The sequence below is a fragment of the Neodiprion virginianus genome, chromosome 2 (genome assembly GCF_021901495.1).
Source record: "Neodiprion virginianus isolate iyNeoVirg1 chromosome 2, iyNeoVirg1.1, whole genome shotgun sequence".
Classification (NCBI taxonomy): Eukaryota; Metazoa; Arthropoda; class Insecta; order Hymenoptera; family Diprionidae; genus Neodiprion; species Neodiprion virginianus.
In genome coordinates, this window is record NC_060878.1 from 37,525,129 (window position 1) to 37,548,649 (window position 23,521).

General features: G+C 42.6%; 2 protein-coding genes across 4 annotated transcripts in view; one reads left to right on the forward strand and one right to left on the reverse strand.

The window, feature by feature from the left end:
* Positions 1-2,066: 2,066 nt before the first annotated feature.
* Positions 2,067-23,521, reverse strand: part of LOC124297214 (obg-like ATPase 1) — a 37,553-nt gene continuing 16,098 nt past the window's right edge. Inside the window, exons 3-12 of one of the 3 annotated variants that reach the window (XM_046747985.1) lie at positions 23,325-23,385; positions 22,098-22,225; positions 19,965-20,140; positions 17,742-17,819; positions 17,329-17,426; positions 16,667-16,807; positions 13,698-13,794; positions 12,962-13,084; positions 12,738-12,875; positions 2,067-2,409 (exon numbers count right to left, since the gene is read on the reverse strand). In XM_046747985.1, coding sequence (XP_046603941.1) covers positions 12,765-12,875; positions 12,962-13,084; positions 13,698-13,794; positions 16,667-16,807; positions 17,329-17,426; positions 17,742-17,819; positions 19,965-20,140; positions 22,098-22,225; positions 23,325-23,385 — 1,013 coding nt within the window. In that variant the 3' untranslated portion in view covers positions 2,067-2,409; positions 12,738-12,764. Of the gene's footprint in view, positions 2,410-12,488; positions 12,876-12,961; positions 13,085-13,697; positions 13,795-16,666; positions 16,808-17,328; positions 17,427-17,741; positions 17,820-19,964; positions 20,141-22,097; positions 22,226-23,324; positions 23,386-23,521 lie in introns of those variants that run through there. The other 2 variants (XM_046747986.1, XM_046747984.1) reach the window with 2 other exon arrangements.
* On the forward strand, positions 11,567-12,740 carry LOC124297822 (hemolymph lipopolysaccharide-binding protein-like; the record flags this gene model as incomplete). The annotated part of the gene is made up of 2 exons (XM_046749141.1): positions 11,567-11,619; positions 11,767-12,740. Coding segments are annotated over 2 exons (444 nt in total), but the record flags the coding sequence as incomplete, so codon positions are not given.

Here is a 23,521-nt window from a genome sequence, read left to right on the forward strand (position 1 = left end):
CTCACCATTTTTGATTCGTTCCGCGATTTTTATACGATTCTACCATCTAAAAAAGGCACTCTTGAATTTTTTCAAATTTTTTTCGCTAACGGTTTTTTTTTAATATTATTCAAATCCATTTCGAAATTGGTCATTTTCAAAAATCTGAAAAAATTCTGAATAATCAAGTTTCTCATTCCGATCATACCGACACCTGGCCGATAATGGGCCAATTTTCTCTTCTATTTTTTTAGCACTTTAAAAATTTTCAACAAACAAAGCGCCATCTTGAAAAGTTATAAAAAATCTTTAAAAAAATTTTGAAATAAAAGACTCGATTTTTCAGAATCTTTAAAGATTTTTCGTAACGTTGCAACATAGAGTTTCGTTTGTTGAAAATGTTTAAAGTGCTAAAAAAAAATAGAAGAAAAAATCGGCCCATCATCGGCCAGGTGTCGGTATGATCGGAATGAGAAACTTGATTTTTCAGAATTTTTTCAGATTTTTAAAAAAGACTGATTTCGAAATGGATTTGAATAATATTTAAAAAAAATACTGTTGGCGAAAAAAATTTGAAAAAATTCAAGAGTGCCTTTTTTAGATGGTAGAATCGTATAAAAAATCGCGGAACGAATCAAAAATGGTGAGTGACAAAGGGGGTAAATTTGACATGGATTACCCCATATATAACATATATTGAAAATCCCACGTTTATTTACCTAAAAATCGCGGTTACTATTGAACTGATTTTTTCACTCATTATCTGACATTGTATACATATATTATTCCAACCTAACATCACAAGTATGTAATATTCGCATGACTGCCGCCACCGCGAATAATTGGATTTCTACTCAGTTGAATCCAGGATCATCATGTCTCCGGTATTATCGCTGATCGTTTACGGACAAGTGTATTTCCTCGGCTCCGGAACAAATATTCAACCGACCGTTACTGGATCTGATAATTCAATAGCAATACCAGCCATCGACCAGACCTTGGATAAGACACAGCCGTTCCAGGGGAACCAAAATTCAGTATTGGTCCCAGAAATAAATCGCCGACGCGGAGAGATGGGATTATCAGAGAAGAATGTAAAACGCCCCGATTACAAGTTAGTAACTTGTCGACATTTTCGTATCGTTTATTGATTGGCTCGATTAATTTCCGTCGCTCTAAAAAGAAACGCATTCGACATCATGTATACATGATATTTTTTCGCTCATTGGGACTGATTGTAGTCAGTATTTTCTGAGGTATTAGTTCACATTGACCAGCTGATCTCGCTTCGCGCTAGACGCAATAATTACATGTAAGTAAATTTTCCGTACCTGCAGAAATTGCTCGCGCTCCGGTGGACAACTTTGTGTTAGTTCGGTCGCTTTTCTGCACCAGATGCGGCCGTATGTTGAATCTTGGTATTAGAAATGGGTCGAATATTTTACAGTAATTATTGCAGATACACATCTGGCATCGGCGCTCACAAGCTGCACATCGAAGCAGCCTCTTGGAATTCGGCTCGGCGTAATTGTCAAGATGAAGGTGGTCACTTGGCAATCATTAACTCCATGGAAGAGGCTCAAGTCATCCGTAAACTCGTCGATACAGCAGACATAGAAACGATTTGGATCGGTGCCCACGACTTGTTTAACGAGGATGAATTCGTAACCATAGAAGATGAATCGATATATAAAGCAGGATACAGCATGTGGGAAAGAGGAGAGCCAAACAATGAGGGGAGTAACGAACATTGTTTAGCCGTTAAAAAAGATGGCAAGTTTGACGATCGGGATTGCAAACAGGCCTTCAGCTACGTATGTGAGATACGTTACCCCCAGGTCTATGTATAGAAAGGATCTGTTCATGCGGCAACTGCCCCAAATTCCGATTATTAAGTTTCATAACGATTATTAAATTTCGTAATATGCTAAGCCAGAAAAGTAGTACATAATTCAGCGTTACTCTTATTCGTTGATATTATATATAGAACAATGGTATATATTGCTAGAAACTCAAGTGGAAATAAATGGTCAATTTTGTAAAGCGATTCGAGTATAATGTACGAAAGAAGTCGTTGTAACGATGAATAAAATTCGATAGCATTAATTTATTTAACGATTTCGAAATAAATACAGAAAAGTACAAACAAATGCTAATCCTTTTTTCAACTTGGATTACGCTTATCCGTTATCTGGAGCGTAGAGGATTGCCGCTAGCTGGTTAGAATATCGATCAAAATATTACCTCGGCGTGATAAAAAATTTTAATGGATACCTCGCACTTATGCGTGAAGAAAAATTGAACCTCGCGCATAACAGAATTAAAAATGCATTCTCAAACTAATCTCATGATCGAGCCGATCAGCCAACGATTCGCATAATCGCGACTGTGGGCGCTGTAAAAAAGATCAACTCTGGCGTAGAGGTGAACCAGCAGCGGTGCAAAAAAGGCGCGCCATCACTTGTTCTTGAATATTTTGAATAACTGCAAGTCGTTAGGTGAGCAGAAACGTGGAGAACCAGGAAAAATTGGCTGAGGAAAAAACTGAAACACGCTGCTCGCGAGGCTCATTGCTCGCCGGCCCAGTCACCAGAAGAGATGACTACACGTGAGCTTGCGTGCTTTCGAACGTTGATCAAATAATTAAGAAATTTTCACGAAAAAAGCCACCGTGTCTGAATAATCCTGATATTCTTTTTACGCTTCACACAGGTACACGTCGGGTATCGGTGGCTACAAAGTTCACACGCGAGCGGTTCTATGGAACGAAGCTCGAATCACTTGCGAAGAGGAAGGCGGTCACTTGGCTATCTTTCACTCCGCAGCCGAAGCAAATGCGGTAACTCAGCTGTACAAGAAGTCGCCGGCAATCATTGGATCACCTCTACCACAGTTTGCTGGCATTGGGTTTCACGACCTTTATCGCGAAGGTCAATACGTTACAATTCACGGTCAGACGTTGGCGAAAGCTGGATTCACGCAATGGGCGCCTGGACAACCAGATAATAGACACGGCGGAAAGCCGGAAAATTGTGGATCCTTGGACAAAAATGGGGGACTTAACGATATTGGTTGCGATGTTCCAATTGGTTTTGTATGCGAGCTGCCAGCGTATTGACAACGATCTGAACCGAAAGTGACTGATCTTCATTCGCAAACAATGAAAGTCTATAGCTACTAATATATGAGAATTGGCTAGATTTCAGCCATGATTATACAATAATAGTTATTAAAGGAAGCTTGTTCCAAAAACGTACTTTGAATAAACACTTCATACTCACAAATCACATGACTCTGAGTAACATTTTGATGCCATTGATTCATCGCGGTCTCAAATGATGAATGATGACAGTATTTTGTAAATCGAGTTAATCACACCGTATTACACTCAAGCCATTTCAAGTCAAAGGTTAGCGATGAACATGTTTAGTCGAGACGATTATACGTGAGTTTTCACTGTCAATAGTTCTGCTGAGGACTATGCGAATACATATTCATATTCGCTTGGATTTTCATGTTTTTTTTTTTCTTTACCATTGTACTAGTTGGTTGTTCGATAATTTACCAGTATCAATATTTGAATTAAAAATCTGTACTTTTGCGTCAAAGTTTCTCACGCTATATACTCCGGTACATAAACAGTAGGTAACACTTATCAATACTTCCCAGAACATGTATAAATATAATTATATTACGAGTCTCGTTTTCGAGATTACACCGTAGTACCGTCTACTCCACGTTAGTGTGTCACGAATATTCAGAGCTTATAAAAAAAAAAGAGAGAGCGCCTGGCCCCCTGGCGCTGCGGTTGTTCCTTCTCCAAGCCATAACGTTTTTCGTGCGTAAAAGTGTAGCACGTTTAGAGCATTGTTCCAGTTTATTAATCAAGAAAAATCATGGGAAAATCACACAAGAGGAAGAAGAATAAGGAGAATAAGAGCGAGAAGTTCTTTAAAAAGTTGAAGAAGATAGTTGATGCGATGCCTGATAGCTCTTCAGATACGACCTCGAGTAGCCCGAGACGCGAGGTTATGCAAACAATTGCTGGCAATCAGGAGGCATCGACAAGTCGTCAAGGTATTTTCTTCTGTTTTTCTTTCGTTATTTCCGTAGACCGGGCGGCTTTGCCGTACGGAGACAAGTTCACAGAAATTGTCTCGGGTCGAACAAAACCTAAAAAGGTTTGAGCGGGTGTCGCTCGCGGAAATAGCGGGCCATAGACTCGGCGGTTTTGTCCGTACGAAGGCAGACTCTCAGAGTTCTGCCTTGAGTCGATTGTGAATGTTATTCGCAAAAATGAATGATTATTGCATATTCCGCATTTATCATGGCCACATGACTCGGCGGCCAAGGCCGTACGAAGGAAATCTCTCAGAGTATTTTCTTAGAGTCGAACTGTACGATTCCCCTGTATGGAGGAATCGGCAGATAGCCCAAGGTTACGGTCGCGTAACTCGACGGCATTATCCGATCAAAGATAGAGTAATTTTGTCAATCACGAGGCTGCTGCGAAATGAGACTCGTTTGCGTAATAAATACGAGAGGCTGTCTTTATCGCAGGTTAATCCATTGCAGGCTTGTCACCAACGAACGACAACAATGGGGGAAATGTTCTCCCCGTCGCATCGGTTGATCCATCGCGAGATACCGAAGGACAAACTCCAGCGGATGCTGAGAGTCAGGCTACAGAGGACGCAGCACAGGCTTTCGACGAAGAGACACTGCGTATCCTGGGTGCCCTTGAAAAATCTGGTGCGCCAGAATTACAGCTAAACTCAACTTTGGCACAAAATTGGGAAAAATGGATAGCCGAAGGACTCAAGAAAGACGACCTAGAGGAGTTGTTGTCAAAGTATGCGCGAACAGGCAATTGTCGCTTGGAAGCGCCAGTGTTAAACGCAGAAGTAGCGTCATCGCTCTTCGAGTCAGCCACGAAACGAGACAAATAAAGCAGCGGGGCGGCTGCAAAAGTTTCTCCCACAATGGGAAAAGATCACGCGGGATCGATTCATTTTAAACTGTGTAAGAGGGTACAAAATTGAATTTGACCAGTCAGTACACCAATCTCTTCCGCCTCCTCAGCAAAAATTCAATTCTGGGATTGAGCTTGAACATATGAAACTGGCGATCGCCAAATTGTTAGATCTGGGCGCAGTCAGACCCTGCTTGCCATGCCCGGGACAATTTATTTCGTCGTATTTCTTAGTACCAAAATCAAACGGAAAAATGAGATTCGTGTTAAACTTGAAAAAGCTCAATAACTTTATAGTCACGCAGCATTTCAAGTTAGAGGACATTAGAACTGCGACGAAACTAATCTCGCGAGGTGATTTTATGTGTAACATAGATTTACAAGATGCGTATTTTTTGGTATCTATGCACGTGGAAAGCCGGAAATATTTGAGATTCATTTTCGGGGATATAATGTACGAATTTGTATGCCTCCCGTTCGGTCTATGCACAGCGCCGTATATTTTTACAAAAATCCTAAAACCGGTAGTGAATTATTTACGAGGGAAAGGATTCATCTCGACAATTTACTTAGACGATATCCTCTGCATCGGCTCGAATCTTAACGCGTGTCGCACAAACGTAGAAGTCACTATTAAAGAACTGCAGTCACTAGGGTTTATAGTGAATTATCAAAAAAGTAGCTTGATTCCCAAGAAAGATTGCACTTTTTTAGGATTCGTTATTAACTCTCGAAAAATGAGATTGGAGCTACCGGAAATCAAGTGGAAGAAAATGGTAGCCGTGATCGACGACTTTAGCCATCGCAAGTTTTGTACAATTCGGGAATTCGCTCACCTCATCGGGAAGTTAGTCGACTGTTGTCGCGCAATTGAGTATGGATGGTTATACACCAAGAGATTCGAACGAGAAAAGTTCTTCGCCCTGTTAGTCAGCGGGGGGGATTACGATGCACAGCTCGAATTATCCGCAGATTTGCAGATCGAATTCGATTGGTGGAAACAAAATATTACAACGTCATTTGGTCCGATAAGAAGTTTTCGATTTATTAAGGAGATTTACTCGGACGCGTCAAAAACGGGCTGGGGCGCGTATTGTTGTAATGAAGGCACACACGGTTTTTGGAGTGACACCGAAAGGGGGCTGCACATTAACCAACTCGAACTAATTGCCGTCTTTATGGCCCTTAAATGTTTTGCAAGCGAATTGTACGATTGCGAAATTTTACTAAGAATCGATAATACGACAGCTATTGCATATGTGAATCGAATGGGAGGAGTTCAATATGCCGCACTTCACGGGATAGCAAAAGAGATTTGGCAATGGTGCGAGTGTAGGAAAATTTGGATTTTCGCATCTTACATAGCGTCCAAGGAAAACGTCGAGGCCGATAGGGAGTCGAGGATAAAGAATATAGACACGGAATGGGAACTGTCGAGTTGGGCATACGAGAAAGTAATTTCGGAATTTGGCAAACCAAAATTGGACCTGTTTGCATCCAGGATTAACGCGAAATGTCAAGCTTATTGTTCGTGGCACAGAGATCCTGATGCCTTAGATATTGACGCGTTCACGATCAACTGGAAATCGGAGTATTTTTATGCATTTCCACCGTTCGCATTGGTACTCAGGTTCCTTCGAAAAGTTATCGCAGATCGCGCATGTGGGATTGCGATAGTGCCGAATTGGCCTTCGCAACCATGGTTCCCTATATTTATGGACCTTCTCGTAGAGAAACCGATGATCTTCGCTCCCGCTAAATGGCTTTTATTGTCTCCTTGTAGGTCTCTCCAGCATCCATTACAGAAATCACTGGCTTTGATTGCCGGGAAATTGTCGGCGAATCTTACCGCCGCAAGAAATTCTCGGACTCAGTGATCGAGACGTTGTTGGCTTCTCTCGCCGAGAGTACATGGAAGCAGTACTCAGGACCTATTAAGCTATGGGCGAATTTCTGTCGAGAGACGGAAACAGACATTTACAAAGCGAGCGCGAACCGCATTCTCGAATTTCTGCAAATGAGATACGGTTCAGGAGCCACCTATGGCACATTAAACGCGACGCGATCGGCGATCTCGTTAATATCGACGACCGACATGACTAACGATCGGATTATCGGTAGATTTTTTAAAGGGATTTTTCGGCTTAGACCAACGAAACCTCGATACGACGAAACATGGGACGTCGGCATCGTACTTACGTACATTGCGAACTTATATCCTCTCTAATCATTAAACAATCAACAATTGTCAGAGAGATTAGTTACGCTGTTAGCTTTAGGTACGGCTCATCGAGTGCAAACTTTCTCGCTCATGAGACTTGACAATATTTCTCACTCGGCACAGGGCTTCGAGATAAGGATCTCGGACATCATTAAAACGTCGAGACCAGGGGCTTTCCGGCCACTTTTGTTATTGCCGTACTTTCGCGAACAGCCTAGACTGTGCATAGCGAGCACGTTGAAGAGATATTTGGAAATAACAAAACCACTCAGAGGCGATTGCAGTAACGTACTGATCACTTCGAGAAAACCCTTCAAATCGGCGAGTACCCAGACAATAAGTCGTTGGATCCGGTCAGTGTTGGCAAAGAGCGGCATAGGACTTGAGTTCACGGCGCACAGTACAAGGCACGCGTCTACGTCGGCTGCCTTGGCAAAGGGGTTGGATATTAGCGCGATAAGAAATACCGCGGGCTGGTCAAAGGACTCGCAGGTATTTGCAGAGTATTATAATCGGCCGATTAAATCGGGCAGAAAAGACTTTGCAGCAACCGTGTTCTCATAATATTTATAAGTTAATGCATAAGATATCATTAATTACATTTTGTTAGAATCGAAGTAAGCGAATAAAAAACCGCTGATTCTTGTTCTCGAGAGACCACTGGTCTCGATAAAAGTTACGTTTTTTGTTGCCTGAGGCTGTTTAGAAAATAATAAAATAATTTTTTCTCTGAACATCTACGATGTAATCTCGAAAACGAGACTCGTAATATAATTAAACGATCAAACGAACTTACCTGTTGTGAAGTTCGATCGTAATTATATGTAGAGTCTCGTTTGAGATGATTACATCCCACCCATTGAACGTTTTATCTCCGTTCGTTTCCATCATTCCCTCCCCCTTTATTTATTGAAATGTGTTTGTTTTATTATTTTCAATCCTTATGGAGTACTTTAAACAATATGACTTGGAGAAGGAACAACCGCAGCGCCAGGGGGCCAGGCGCTCTCTCTTTTTTTTTTATAAGCTCTGAATATTCGTGACACACTAACGTGAAGTAGACGGTACTACGATGTAATCTCGAAAACGAGACTCTACATATAATTACGATCGAACTTCACAACAGGTAAGTTCGTTTGATCGTTTAAGTAAATGGCTTATGTAATTGTATTACAAATGAATAATAAATACAAGTGTGGGGCATCCTCTGTTAAAGCGATAATTCGACGAAGTTAACTAATTTCCACCTGATCATTCTTTTACTAACGTACGTACCGTGTTCTTCATCAAGAGATTTCCAGTGACTCGTTAATTTTTGTGGAATCAAAACTGAGACCAGTTTTCTTTGTATAAAAATTTTACATGTCCATGAGCAATACATCGTTTGTTTCTCCTGTCACTTGCATCGCTAGTTATTGGCACATAAAATTTTATTGGAACGGAAACTCGTTCCAGCTTTGATCGCAAAACAATTGTGTGCCATTAGGAACTTATTAACCAACATTACTGTACGTGCAACAAAAAAAGTGAAAATCGAACAGTAATTTCCCTTGTACCCTCATTCCCGATTTACGAGTGAAACATATGTAAATTGAATTCAATACGACGTTATACGTGAGATTCAATATTTGCGATGTGCTTATCTACGTATTTCATTATTATTGAGTACGTAAGCAGGCCGGTAATTGCCTGGATGTCGTAAGGTTGGTGACCTCTGACATCACGGGTAATCCGAAATGCTCTGCAGTGAAATACGAGGAAAATAATATGAAATGACATAATTTCACAAATATATCCTCATACTTTTACGATATGTATTTTGCTCGTTGTGCTTCTACATTGCGCAATGGCCTGGTTTCGGACTATGGCATAAAATTAAACATAGCGATCCGTTCCTGAAAACACCACGCTGGTGGATGTCTTTGTCCCAAAATGTAACAAGGATGTTCATCTATTATCTGACTGTGTGTATAAAAAAGGGGCTCCGTATTAGGAGAAAAGGGGTTGCAGTTGTTATTTTTTTAAATCTGTAGCCCCTGTCTCTGTCTATGTCTTTAGCGTTGCAGCGTTAGAGCAGACGCGGGTTTTTCGGTTTGACGTCGGTGTTTTCGCACCTGCGTCAATTGGTCAATATTAATTGAGCTGTTAAAATAAAATTAAAATCACAATTTGAAAATTGAAAATTTCATGAACAAATGAATCGTTGGGCGACTTAGTCGAACAAGAATTCGTGACGATTTTTCAAGAGGAGCGAGACGAGATTCGAGAACACGCGAAAGATCGTCTCCAGCGGATCCAGGAAAAAAATAGACGAGGATACAATCGAAAGCGCAAGAAAGCGCGAGCATATCGCGAGGGAGATATCGTCGCGATAAAAAGAACGCAGCAAGGACCAGGGTTAAAGTTTGCGGCGAAATATCTCGGACCATACGAGATATCGAAGGTGTTGCGCAACGAATGTTATCTCGTGCAGAGAGTAGGTGCGCACGAAGGCAATCGCGGCTTATCACATTAAGCCTTCGTCAAAGTACGACGATAACGACGAAGAAGATGTTCCAGAGAATCTACATTCGGGGGTGAATAAGTGTGAGCAGGACGGCCGGGTGTAGGAACGCAAAATAAAAAAAAAAAAAAAAAATAAAATTAGCATGTGCTTGCGAACGGTGTGGGTGGGTGAGTCGCATGTGTGTGAGTGCTCGCAGCGACTATATATGCGTCTCGAGCGTTAGAGGGGCCAGTGTGGGCCAATTAGTCGTTCGGCGATCGTACGGCGAGCGTGTGTCTTAAGTGGAGAAGCGACGTAGGTTATATTCTTCTGGGAGATGTAAATTTGAAAAATTGGTGATTTCGAAAAATTAACGACGGAGCCAGAAATCGAACCTGGTATCTAGAGATGCTTGACCGAAGCCTTACTCCGCTAGACCACCTAGCCTAATTTTTCGAAATCACCAATTTTTCAAATTACATCTCCCAACATGTAAACATTCATCTACATACATTCTTACATCGGGTGCTCAAGAGACGAAAACTTTCTGTCATATTCGTTTCTTAGTTTATGTTATTTTGCGTACATAATAGATTCATTCAGTTCACGTAGTTTGATCTGTCTCACATATATACATAGGGCATTCCATGTCAAATTTACTCCCTTTGTCACTCACCATTTTTGATTCGTTCCGCGATTTTTATACGATTCTACCATCTAAAAAAGGCACTCTTGAATTTTTTCAAATTTTTTTCGCTAACGGTTTTTTTTTAATATTATTCAAATCCATTTCGAAATTGGTCATTTTCAAAAATCTGAAAAAATTCTGAATAATCAAGTTTCTCATTCCGATCATACCGACACCTGGCCGATAATGGGCCAATTTTCTCTTCTATTTTTTTAGCACTTTAAAAATTTTCAACAAACAAAGCACCATCTTGAAAAGTTATAAAAAATCTTTAAAAAAATTTTGAAATAAAAGACTCGATTTTTCAGAATCTTTAAAGATTTTTCGTAACGTTGCAACATAGAGTTTCGTTTGTTGAAAATGTTTAAAGTGCTAAAAAAAAATAGAAGAAAAAATCGGCCCATCATCGGCCAGGTGTCGGTATGATCGGAATGAGAAACTTGATTTTTCAGAATTTTTTCAGATTTTTAAAAAAGACTGATTTCGAAATGGATTTGAATAATATTTAAAAAAAATACTGTTGGCGAAAAAAATTTGAAAAAATTCAAGAGTGCCTTTTTTAGATGGTAGAATCGTATAAAAAATCGCGGAACGAATCAAAAATGGTGAGTGACAAAGGGGGTAAATTTGACATGGATTACCCCATATATAACATATATTGAAAATCCCACGTTTATTTACCTAAAAATCGCGGTTACTATTGAACTGATTTTTTCACTCATTATCTGACATTGTATACATATATTATTCCAACCTAACATCACAAGTATGTAATATTCGCATGACTGCCGCCACCGCGAATAATTGGATTTCTACTCAGTTGAATCCAGGATCATCATGTCTCCGGTATTATCGCTGATCGTTTACGGACAAGTGTATTTCCTCGGCTCCGGAACAAATATTCAACCGACCGTTACTGGATCTGATAATTCAATAGCAATACCAGCCATCGACCAGACCTTGGATAAGACACAGCCGTTCCAGGGGAACCAAAATTCAGTATTGGTCCCAGAAATAAATCGCCGACGCGGAGAGATGGGATTATCAGAGAAGAATGTAAAACGCCCCGATTACAAGTTAGTAACTTGTCGACATTTTCGTATCGTTTATTGATTGGCTCGATTAATTTCCGTCGCTCTAAAAAGAAACGCATTCGACATCATGTATACATGATATTTTTTCGCTCATTGGGACTGATTGTAGTCAGTATTTTCTGAGGTATTAGTTCACATTGACCAGCTGATCTCGCTTCGCGCTAGACGCAATAATTACATGTAAGTAAATTTTCCGTACCTGCAGAAATTGCTCGCGCTCCGGTGGACAACTTTGTGTTAGTTCGGTCGCTTTTCTGCACCAGATGCGGCCGTATGTTGAATCTTGGTATTAGAAATGGGTCGAATATTTTACAGTAATTATTGCAGATACACATCTGGCATCGGCGCTCACAAGCTGCACATCGAAGCAGCCTCTTGGAATTCGGCTCGGCATAATTGTCAAGATGAAGGTGGTCACTTGGCAATCATTAACTCCGTGGAAGAGGCTCAAGTCATCCGTGAACTCGTCGATACAGCAGACATAGAAACGATTTGGATCGGTGCCCACGACTTGTTTAACGAGGATGAATTCGTAACCATAGAAGATGAATCGATATATAAAGCAGGATACAGCATGTGGGAAAGAGGAGAGCCAAACAATGCGGGGAGTAACGAACATTGTTTAGCCGTTAAAAAAGATGGCAAGTTTGACGATCGGGATTGCAAACAGGCCTTCAGCTACGTATGTGAGATACGTTACCCCCAGGTCTATGTATAGAAAGGATCTGTTCATGCGGCAACTGCCCCAAATTCCGATTATTAAGTTTCATAACGATTATTAAATTTCGTAATATGCTAAGCCAGAAAAGTAGTACATAATTCAGCGTTACTCTTATTCGTTGATATTATATATAGAACAATGGTATATATTGCTAGAAACTCAAGTGGAAATAAATGGTCAATTTTGTAAAGCGATTCGAGTATAATGTACGAAAGAAGTCGTTGTAACGATGAATAAAATTCGATAGCATTAATTTATTTAACGATTTCGAAATAAATACAGAAAAGTACAAACAAATGCTGATCCTTTTTTCAACTTGGATTACGCTTATCCGTTATCTGGAGCGTAGAGGATTGCCGCTAGCTGGTTAGAATATCGATCAAAATATTACCTCGGCGTGATAAAAAATTTCAATGGATACCTCGCACTTATGCGTGAAGAAAAATTGAACCTCGCGCATAACAGAATTAAAAATGCATTCTCAAACTAATCTCATGATCGAGTCGATCAGCCAACGATTCGCATAATCGCGACTGTGGGCGCTGTAAAAAAGATCAACTCTGGCGTAGAGGTGAACCAGCAGCGGTGCAAAAAAGGCGCGCCATCACTTCTTCTTGGCGTCTTTCAGCCCCGCGCCTGCATTAAACTTGAAGAAGATTATGTCCCCGTCTTCTACGACGTAGTTTCGACCCTGTTGCCTGTACTTTCCAGCCGCCTGAAAATGGTACAGACGAGTAAGAAAAATTCTGGAGATATCGTTAAGCGACTCCGTGTAGAAGAATTGCAAAAATACCAGCGTACCTTGACCGCGGCTTCCGACCCCTCGTTTTTGAAGTCGTCAAATTTCATAACCTCAGCCATGATGAAACCTTTTTCGAAATCCGTGTGAATTCTTCCGGCAGCTTGTGGCGCTTTCGCTCCTTTCTGAAATTCCAATTCAGGCGAACATAGCATAGCGCATGAAAATTCGTTCGGCGATTCTATGAGCCAACGACGAGCTGGTTCTTAGGCTAAATTTAAACACCGCGCCGAATCTCAACGGGTGGAAAACTGCTTTACCAATGAAACAACTCTGTTCCTCAGGATCAACGATTGGCATCATTGCCTGTACCGGACTCAGCCATCTACGCATGGTGAGGAGAAGGCAAGCTTGCATCGGTATCCGGCATACTTACCAGCGTAAGGTCTTCATGTGGCTAATGCAGAGCGCTTCCGAAACACCCTTCATAGTTGAAGGTTCAGGGTAGGATTTGAATAAGTCAATACATCGATAAGAAATTGCTGGATTAATTTCTAGCAATCGTCGTAAAAATAAGCATTGATACTCAAAAAAAGAATATTTTGAATAACTGCAAGTCGTTAGGTGAGCAGAAACGTGGAGAACCAGGAAAAATTGGCTAAGGAAAAAACTGAAACACGCTGTTTGCGAGGTTCATTGCTCGCCGGCAAATTCATCCCTTGACGATATTCTTCATCCTGGTACTGTACTTAATGTCGTTAAAGACTTATGCGAATTAAATATCTAACCACATCTTACCGGGATTGTCCAAGCCTTGACTTCGTCGTGACCAGCGGTGAAGAAATACTGAAGCTGCAACGCCTTGTATCCTTGAACGATAATCTTGTCCAACGCACTGCAAACACACAAATAAGAAAATTACTTTACAAGTGAAGAATTCCCATTTAAAAAATGTTGTTCTTTTAAAATAAAAATGGATAAGAAAATTTCAGATGGATAAATATAACTATATATTATACCTATAAATATACAAATATTAATGCAATTTTTGATGATACGTTACAAGCGATGAAGTATAAAGAACGTCGGCTCTGGGGTCAAATGACGAATGATCGTTACGCATTTCAATTAGTTTAGCTAAGAAACGAATAATTTAAATGACAGAGGTGTACGTAAACTATGAGATGAGCAAAAATGGAAGAGAGAAAGAGAGAGGGAGAGAGAGAGAGCGGGGAAGCGAGGAAGGAAAGATACGAGGTCGACGAAACGTGATTGTCTCGAGCCAAATATTTCCTAATGACGGGGTACCTGCAGCGCCTAGAAGGTGTATTCTGTAGCGAACGGAGCCCCAGACTTCATGGAATACACATAAAGCCGGACGAAACGAGCGGCCCAATTTTATCATTCGAAGACCATTCTTTAAATCCAGCGATTTGTGACCTGGAAATAAAATCGTGGCGACCCGCCCTCTGATTGCCGGTTATTCCGCCGCCGCCGCCGCCGCCGCGGCTGATGCCCCGCATCGAGGGGAATTATTTTTTGGCTCTTGAGGATCGCAGCTCACTTATCGCGTCGACGGTTCGACGATATCGACGACGGAGTAGAATACTTTTACTTTTTATTGGGAGGTATTCTACCCTAACTTCATGCGACAGCGACCCGTTTCTTTTTTTATCTGTTATTTTTATTAATTTATTTTTTTTATTTTTTGCTTGTCACAAGAGAACCCGACGCGACGCGACGAGGTTGCGATGTGATTTTTTTAATAAATCAAGAGAGCCCTGTAATCATAGACACCAATTCCCCCGTTGGGAGAACGCGGCGGGGCGAGGGAAGAGATGCCGTTCAGGCATCGGTTTCACTCTCGTCATTTCATGAAATAACACACATTAGGGGACGTTATGTCATCGCTAATACAGTCGAGGGCCGAGGATCCAGCTTCGTACCACGCTATGATTTTCCAATGTGGCTTCTAATTCTTTCTATTCGATCCTATATCGCGTAATTACATTTATTCAACGGCAATCATTATATTCACCAGCCGAAAGGGACGCAGCCAGCGACGAAATGACGATACTACGGTACACGTCATGAGATATCATTCCGCATCACCCTGAGGAATGTGTGAACCTAAAAGGATTAAATCACGCAACATTAAGATTTCGAAAAACAAATTAACAGACTTCTGATCCGGCGTTACTTCTCCGCTGTAAAATTGGGAACAAAAAATTGCATTTAATCGTTGAAAAGACTTTCATCGCCGGCGAAAGAATTTCAGAAATGTCATCTGAATACTGAATACTGTACAAGGCTGTTGAATTCTGTGCAAGTTGGAATTCGTCGAGCAATTAGAGGCGCGGCGATACGAACGCGTTTTAGAACAACTACACAATTTCAATAGGAGCAGAAATATGAAAGCGCCGATGCTGGTTAAGCGTTAGAGACCGCATTGATGAAAAAGTAATCGGTAAAATACCGGTTACCCGTGGTTGGCAGAGATTTGGAAAGGGGCGTGACTCACTTGGCACTAGAATCATGCGAGCTAGTTGATAACCAATCGGCCTAATACGCTTCTGAAAACGATGCAAAATCATTGCAAAATTACAGGTTCTCAACCCTGCGCGCGTGTTTGCGTCCACGTAGTCTTCGCGATGAAAAATTCAACGTGGAAACGGTGCGGTTGTCAATAGACGAAACAAAAAGCACGGATTAAATAAACGGAACAACATTCTCATAGAATTAAATTCGCTATTTCAATATACGAGTCTTGAAAATTACCAAGTACAATGACCGAAGTAGCTGTAAATCATTGTATATACGATAAACAATTTGGCCTATCTCCAATCCAGACAAATCAAAGTTTTCGTACAACCAGAACCACCGATTGTGGTTTGATGGGCGAAAGACGAAGTCACGGGTGATTTTTCTCTTAAAAAATTAGCTCACGGCGGCATTAATTTGCTTGCACTGATTCCGGACGAGGCAGCCTTCGTGAAATTAGGCCAACGTGCACGGGGCTTGTTGATGTTGTTGTTGTTGTTGTTGTTGTTACCGTTGCCTCAGGACATCGTAAAACGACGAACAATTTGTAAGAGGGTAACAAATAATACCAGGAAGGTTTGAGAGGGTAGAGAAGGTAATGAAAAGCGGTTGAAACGGAGGATAGAAATTGGGCACAAAATCCGTAGTTGGGAGGTCGGACATTACGGGAACCCCCGTGGCTAAGAGTGACCAAAATAGCTAGTCCACGGTGCAAGATTATACACGACTGGTGTTTTTGCGCAATTTTGAAAGAATTTGAATAGCCGTTCGTAAAAATATAATGAGCGAGCCAAGACTAACGGCCGTATAGTTATACTTTTATAGTTCCATAGGGGACGCCGGCGAGAAAGGGATAAGTCTAGGTCTCCGGTAAGGAAAAGTCCTCCGTTATTACCGAGGCTGCGGCCCAGTCTCGCCGGGGTTGGGACCTCGCGAAATCTCTCTTCCAACTCGGGGGATTATTGAGCGGTGAGAAAGCGCGAATTTACTCCATTTACGACCCGCTCGTCCGGCCTCACGTACGTATTTAGCAGCCCCAGAGCCTCGGGTCGCAATTGATTTAGTCATCTTGGTCGAGAGGGAATTCGCAACGTTGAATACCGATCGGCCGTAACCGACTAATCGCGGCTCTTTCGTGGGCCAAAAAACTTTTCCACGTCGTCGTCGTAGTTTCTTTTTCTTTTCTTTTTTTTTCGAATCTTGGTGATTAAACGAGGACTACTCACCTGGTTGCTTTGTGCTCCTCGAAGTACTTGGCGCGCTCCTCATCCTCCATGTCAAAGATCTTGTTCTCGAACACACCGCTGAACGGGATCAGAGCGGAACCGGGGTCGTTTTTATCGACCCATTCTTTGATCTTGATTAGCCTGTAAAGGGGAAAAGAAACGCGGTCCGATTACATCGCGAACAAGCTTGATCGTTGGGAAAATTCCGAAATCACAAAAGAGAAGTGGAAATGAAATTGCTGTAAATGTGAGGAAGTCGACTGTATTAAAGTAGCGCTGTTGTCGTCGTCGTCGTGATACGAGAAATCAAAATCGAAATCGCCGAACTGATTGGCCTGCGACAATCGCGCCACGCGACATACACAGAACGTTTAATTTTCAACTGTCAATTCCCACGGCATTATCTCAACCGGATACCTATAAATCGTGACTGAATAATTGATACGGTAATGCGCGACCGTGTACACATACCTTTACACAGGCGGTATCCTACTACTTTTATTACTACACACATCGGAACACCGACGAATGCGCGATTTGATTCCTGGATCTTATCTCCTCTTCAGAGCAAATCGAAAATACATCGTGCACGGACTTCTGGCTGAATATTGGGTGTAGGGTAAGGTTCGATACTGTAAAACACAAACTCCGAATTCACTCACCACTTGTTCTTCTTGCGGATGTAATCCTTTTCGGAAAGGTTCACCAGGTAGATTACCGGCTTCGACGTTAGGAAGAGATACTTGTTCAGCACTTCAATCTACAATTATCAACCGTATCACATTTAATTTCAATTGATATTGACGTGCGTGAAGGGACATTTTTTCCCAACTCAGCAATTGAGTCTCAATTTTCACTGAGTCAGCCGATTGTCTTTAACACTAATATAATCTGATTCCATTGGTTCGTAACAATCGCTGTATCGAACTACTTTCGCGAAACTTCAGTACACTAACTATTTACTTGGAATAAGTAGCAAAAGTTTGTTTAAGCTTGCGGATTCAAAACAATAAAACGGTGCAAATTTGGAGCAGCTCTCAATGGCTTGAAAAATTCACGAATATAAAAAACTTACGTCATTTGCACTCCAATCGGCAAATCTGATGTGCTTTTTCTCGTCAACCAGAATGGATTTGACCTTGAGGAGGGTATCCTGGAAGGATAAAATATAATCTCGTCATTAAATCGATGACAGTGTACGAAGAATTCGAATGCTTGAGAGAATAATGTTTGAATTAGGCGGATATGATAACGGAAGGCAGTATATTGCACATCTCGAAGCTTTTCGTTGTTCCGGCGATGATCGTTGCTCCATCAGCCATCGGCGAAACCATAACAAACCGAGGTGCGTTTTACTGCGAATTTTTTTCCCACCTGCGTATAAGGCTTCGTGTAAACGTTACAGGGAAAAAATGTTGCCGGAGGTCCGTCCGTCGGTTAAACCGCTTCCAATGTTTGTTCCAAAGCGAGTTGTGCATCCGTCGCGTGTGAATTGCTCGGCGATAAAGTAACGCGGCCGCGAAATGACCAGCGGGGAAAATCGAACCTAAGGCAAACTCGACTCTTGTCTTTGATCATCGAATGGCAAAGACAAAGGGTCGGGAACGGGGCCAGTGCGGATAGTTTCCCAGAAGAAATCAATCGAAGAGCTAAAACAGCCGATCACCCTTTACCGAGAAACTCCGGTAGTTTAGAACGCGGCTCGCGCTCCGGCGCAATCCGCTGAGAGTTTTTCAAACACTCCACACCTTCTGTAACCTTATACCCTGTAACTCCGGCAGTGCATCCGCGCAAACCAGAACATGCCTGATTGCTATCTGTGTCGGTAAATTTCTCCAACTGCACGCCGACGCAAGCCACTCCGGATAATTGGTTACTCCGGAAATTGCCTGAGCACGGATCACTTACACCGAAACAATCTTTACAGCCGTCGAATAATCGCTACTCCGTTTCAACAACGTTGAATCGACGAATCGAAGCTCCGAATGATTCTCAAGTTCGAAGATTTTGTTCCAAAAAACAAACGGGGGAAATCGTACAAATGTTGACGTAAATTTGCAAATTTTTCGTTCTCGACAATAATCGCTCGGGATTGTTCGGTACTTTGGTAATAGTTCGAGCAATCCGGAATGCCGACTTTGTACTGGGAGTTGCCGTTCAGTTGTCCGGCCGTTATTTCATCCCTATTAATCACGCTTCACCGGATTTGTTGCAGCGTATGGAATGGTCCAGGATGCGATAAAGTTCAGCAGGCACGAACCACCGACGACGAAGCAGAACCGCGTGCAATTTGTCGGCGAATCGATCCATTCGCTGGATCTACGAGATGAGGGGTATCATCAGGAGTCGTTGACGGTATACGAAAATTAAATGTTTCGAGAGGCTTTTCCACCGCCTCGAGACAATCTCGCCAAAGGACGTATTATTCAAACACTGGATCGTTGTAACATCTGCTGCACAGGGAAGTAAAACGCGCTTCGCGAAGTGCATCCCAAAGATCGATGCGCGGCGAAGAGCATCGCGATCGTTTATCCTCAATCGTTTGCGGAATAGCAATTCAGGCGAGATAAGGTCGGCTCTCCACGCAGGTCTTTGCGGCGTTCGATCGGCGGGACTGACTCATCCTCAGGGTGATAAATTGAATAACTGATTTGTCCGCCGTCACATTATATGCCCCGTGCGGTATATACCTCGGGTTGAATGAAAACTCGAAATAAGAGAGGAAAAATGATCAATCAGATGGGACGTGATGGCGTTTCGGAATTCTTACGGGGCGATAATAGACCGCGGAGCAGCTGAGGCTCGGCTCAATCACAGCACGGGGTCTTGTTCGAACTCACATTATCTTCGAGCTAGCTTCACTCGAGGTGTCCGCAAGTCACGCTCCCCGTCGTGAACACATCGATTTAACAAATCGATGTTTGACTTTCCTATTTCATTTCTTCGGCTCGTGAAGAACAGCGGTGGTGTGTCGGTACGTACGTCGCGGATGTCTTGTACACGTATCGCAGAAAAATAAGAAAAAGGAGGAGAGAGGAAAAAAAATAAATAAATAAAATTACACATTTTATTCTTCGGTCTTTTTCCTTCGCCGATTCATTTCCGTACAACCGCCGGTTACGATGACGGGACTAATTTTTCCCCCAGGTCGAAAAATCTCTCCAAAACAATCCACGAACTTGGACAGAAATTTTCGCCAATGAAATTGGAAGGACCTTTTTTTACGGAACGTTGAAAGGAATGCAAAAGTTGAAAGAGAACTGCAAAATTCTACAACATTATTTTTCTTCGCACTTACGTATTCGGGCTTCAGTTTCTTGTCGTTACCCCGAACAACCAATTTCTCAAGTTTCTCGAGATGGGCATTGAGGAACTCGACGTCCTTGAGCCTGAGTTCCTCGCTGATGATCTCAAGATCTCTGACAGGGTTGACCTCGCCTTCGATGTGGGTTACGTCATCGTCCTCGAAGGCTCCTGTATGAAATTAAAACGGATGTTAAAAGAACGTCGGTTTCGCGTGGCGCATGCGGTACGTAACTCGGCATATTGCGCACGCGAAAAGTCAACTTTCCGTAACAACCGCAATGAATATCGCAGTAGGTACACCGGTGACTTTTTCTGCCAAACGAGTTGCACGCGAAGATAAGAAGACAGGGGACGACGGAGCCGTGGCGAAGGGGACAGAAACGGTTCAGTCGATGGCCGCATTATTATTTGAAAACCCTCGACGATACAAAGTTGGGGATGCAGTTAGGTACGTTGGATATTCAGAAGCCCGAGGTGCACGGTTTCTGCTCCTACTCTCCATTGGCCTTTCTTGGCATATCATTGGCATATTCAATTATACGGATTTTTTGTTCGAACGATGACCGTTTTCCGCGACGAAGATTGACCGCAAAAATTACCAACAGCCTGCGAGGTGTAAATGATTCCCGATGTATAATACCGGGCGATAGACTATTGCGCCAACAAATTGCTGAATAATCACCACAGTCAAAGGGGCAAATCGCCGGGGTTTTTATTAGATAAAAAGCAATCACACAACTATACATAATGCAAGCATGCCGCTGATCATTCTTACCTCGTTCCCCGTACCACGCCAATTTCTTTCGCGATGTTGAACGGCGACGCGGATTAATAAAACGCCTCGAACTCGAACTATACAATCGGCCGATCAAACGCTGCGGACCCGAGCGCTCGTATTATATGCTAATCGAATGGGTGTGCCGTTTATTACGAGACTTCATGCCTGCGTACCGGTACGATCTTCCCTGTACCAACGGTAATGGATGCTGAGGGAATTAATGGCCGCTGCTCGGAATTCACGACAGACCGAGCCTAGTTTCGATCCTTATCGCGCGTTTGTTTCGGTCTTCATGTAGCTTATGCATGTCGTTCGAGTCTCAGGAGGAGGTGAAAATACGCTGTGAGTAAACTGTATATTGTGCGTTAGCACTCCAACCCGCTTTTCTACTGGCGTTGAAGTGAAAATCAAAGAAGCTTTTAAAGATAATAAGTGAAAGAAAAGAAAAAGAATTACAGCGGACAACGGTAATCGAAGCGAGACAAACGCGGAGTGATGCATGTACGCAATACCGATCGCTGATAGGTCTCGTGCATCATTCATCGAAAAAGCCGAACACACGTTACGTCAGACGTCTCCTAGCAGGGTAGGTAATGACTGACTTGGACGACCGGAAAACGTTCGGACATTCATATGGCAGCGCGACAAGGGTACTTAGTTCATATTCTTACAATCAGTCTTCCGTGTTTCTCCGACTGGGACCCTGCAGAGTCACGAAGACAATACCGAGCGGCATTGGTATTTCCTGTATAAGGTTGGAGTTGGAGATATCAGCTAATACGAATCCATCAGTCTTGAACATTTTTATACAATTTCTTTCGCCGATTGGGGGGTTTTATGGAAAATTATTACAGTTGGACTCCGGGACCGATACCTCGTACATGTACCGACTATACTTACAGGTACACCCGCGTAGAAGTATTCACATCAAACATTTACCAGCCGAAAATTGCAGGCTGCAGACTGCAGCAGGTTCGCGGGGGCGTACGCGACAAATCATTAAATATAAAGAAACTTGTCGTGACGGTATATTGATACCATTGTGCTGATACGCCACGCGACGCATCTACCTCTGAGTTACGTTTTTCGTAAAGCAGCTGCTTCCTTTTTTCCGTCACATGCGCCAGAGATGATGTAAGCAATCTTCGCTAAATTTCAATAATTATCGATACCCGTTCATGCGGTAATTACAGCTGAGTGTTGTTGTTCGCAAAGAGATTTGGGACGAAAGAGGATCAAAGGCCTAGTTCTTGCTAGTTTTTGTGAATAAGATTCGTGAGATGGATCTGGCTTCGAAGCAATTCCGAAGGCTCGAATATTATCGTATTAAAGGAAAGTTTGACTCACGACAAAGATGAAATATGGCGTCACAGGCGCTGATGTGGGACAGAAAAGCATTTCCGAGCCCCTGGCCTTCGGCGGCGCCCTTAACTAGTCCGGCGATGTCGACGACGTTGAGGAACCCCGGAACCTTGCTGAAATGGTGTAACAAAAGGCGAGAATTGAGTGGTTAGATTTGTCAGAGGTGATTCGACCCGTGCGCTCCGTGGAACTGGAGATTTACTCCAAGTATTCGCGTCGCTTTGTGGGTACGAATCGGGATCAAAGGGGCACGCGCGATCTGCGTACAGACAAGGTAGGGAGAGAGATGGATAAATGAAAACGGGGGAGCATGGGAAGGGAGAGAATGCGCGACCCCCGTGACAATGAGCTGTATTTAAATGCTAATCTCGCCCTCATTAAACAATTAGTCTTTGAAGAGAGGCGTGCAGGGGCACAGAGGCTACATTAGCGGGCTTTCATAACAGTCTGGCGACTTCGCAGGCGACACGTGCCTCCGGAGCGCTGTCAAACGTTACACGTCGCGCTTCTTGGTGTGCGGGGTGGTTATGCCCCCCGTATTCTGAACTGGGTACGTACAGACTGTAGATGTATCCCCGCAATGCCCCCATGCGTCCCACATCCGCCCTGAATGACAATCGCGTTATTTTGCATGTAGAATCTTCGCGGATCAACTGCTGCGACTTGAATGGACTCAGTGAACTGAAAATTACTAGCTGCATTTTGTTACGCTGCACTTTCTGAGCTCATGTAGATATTTTTGAGTTATTTTCTCACGCGTATGCGGGAGGTGCAACTTTTTGCTATTAGGTATCATTGGATGATCAATCCTGTACACAACCCGTGATACGAAGTACCGAAGCGACTGAACTGAGCTTGTTTTTGTACTTTTTAAATATCGTGATCTAGAAATCCTGAAACTAAAAATAAGTTAAATCTACGAAAACCAGAATGTCTGACAAGTTTCTACGAGGGATGGAATAGGGTGCCTCGGTATTTCACTGGCAAAACGGGGCGCTGATCTGCATTGCAGATCACGTTTCCTGGTCGCTGCTGCTGCTGCTGCGACGTAGTCGTTCGTATAAAGAGCGAGACATATGGAAATTTCCCTATTTATTCCGAATGGTTTCCTCGACAAGAGAGAGCTTTTTATTCTCCCCAAATAAGAATTATTCCCTGTGCGTTTTATCGATGAGATATTTCGAGTCGTAACCTTGAAACTCGTTTACTAACCTCGGAGGCTTGAAGTACTCGCACAAGTAGTCGAAACGCGCATCCGGAACCGGTACACGACGTGCTTGAACAAAATGACATGGTTAGACACACTCTGCATTATAAAAAACATACAAATAAAGGGTTGAGGGAATGAAAAAAAAAAAAAAAATATTTGAACCAAACGAAATTCGAGTCAACAAACTCAGAAGTAATCG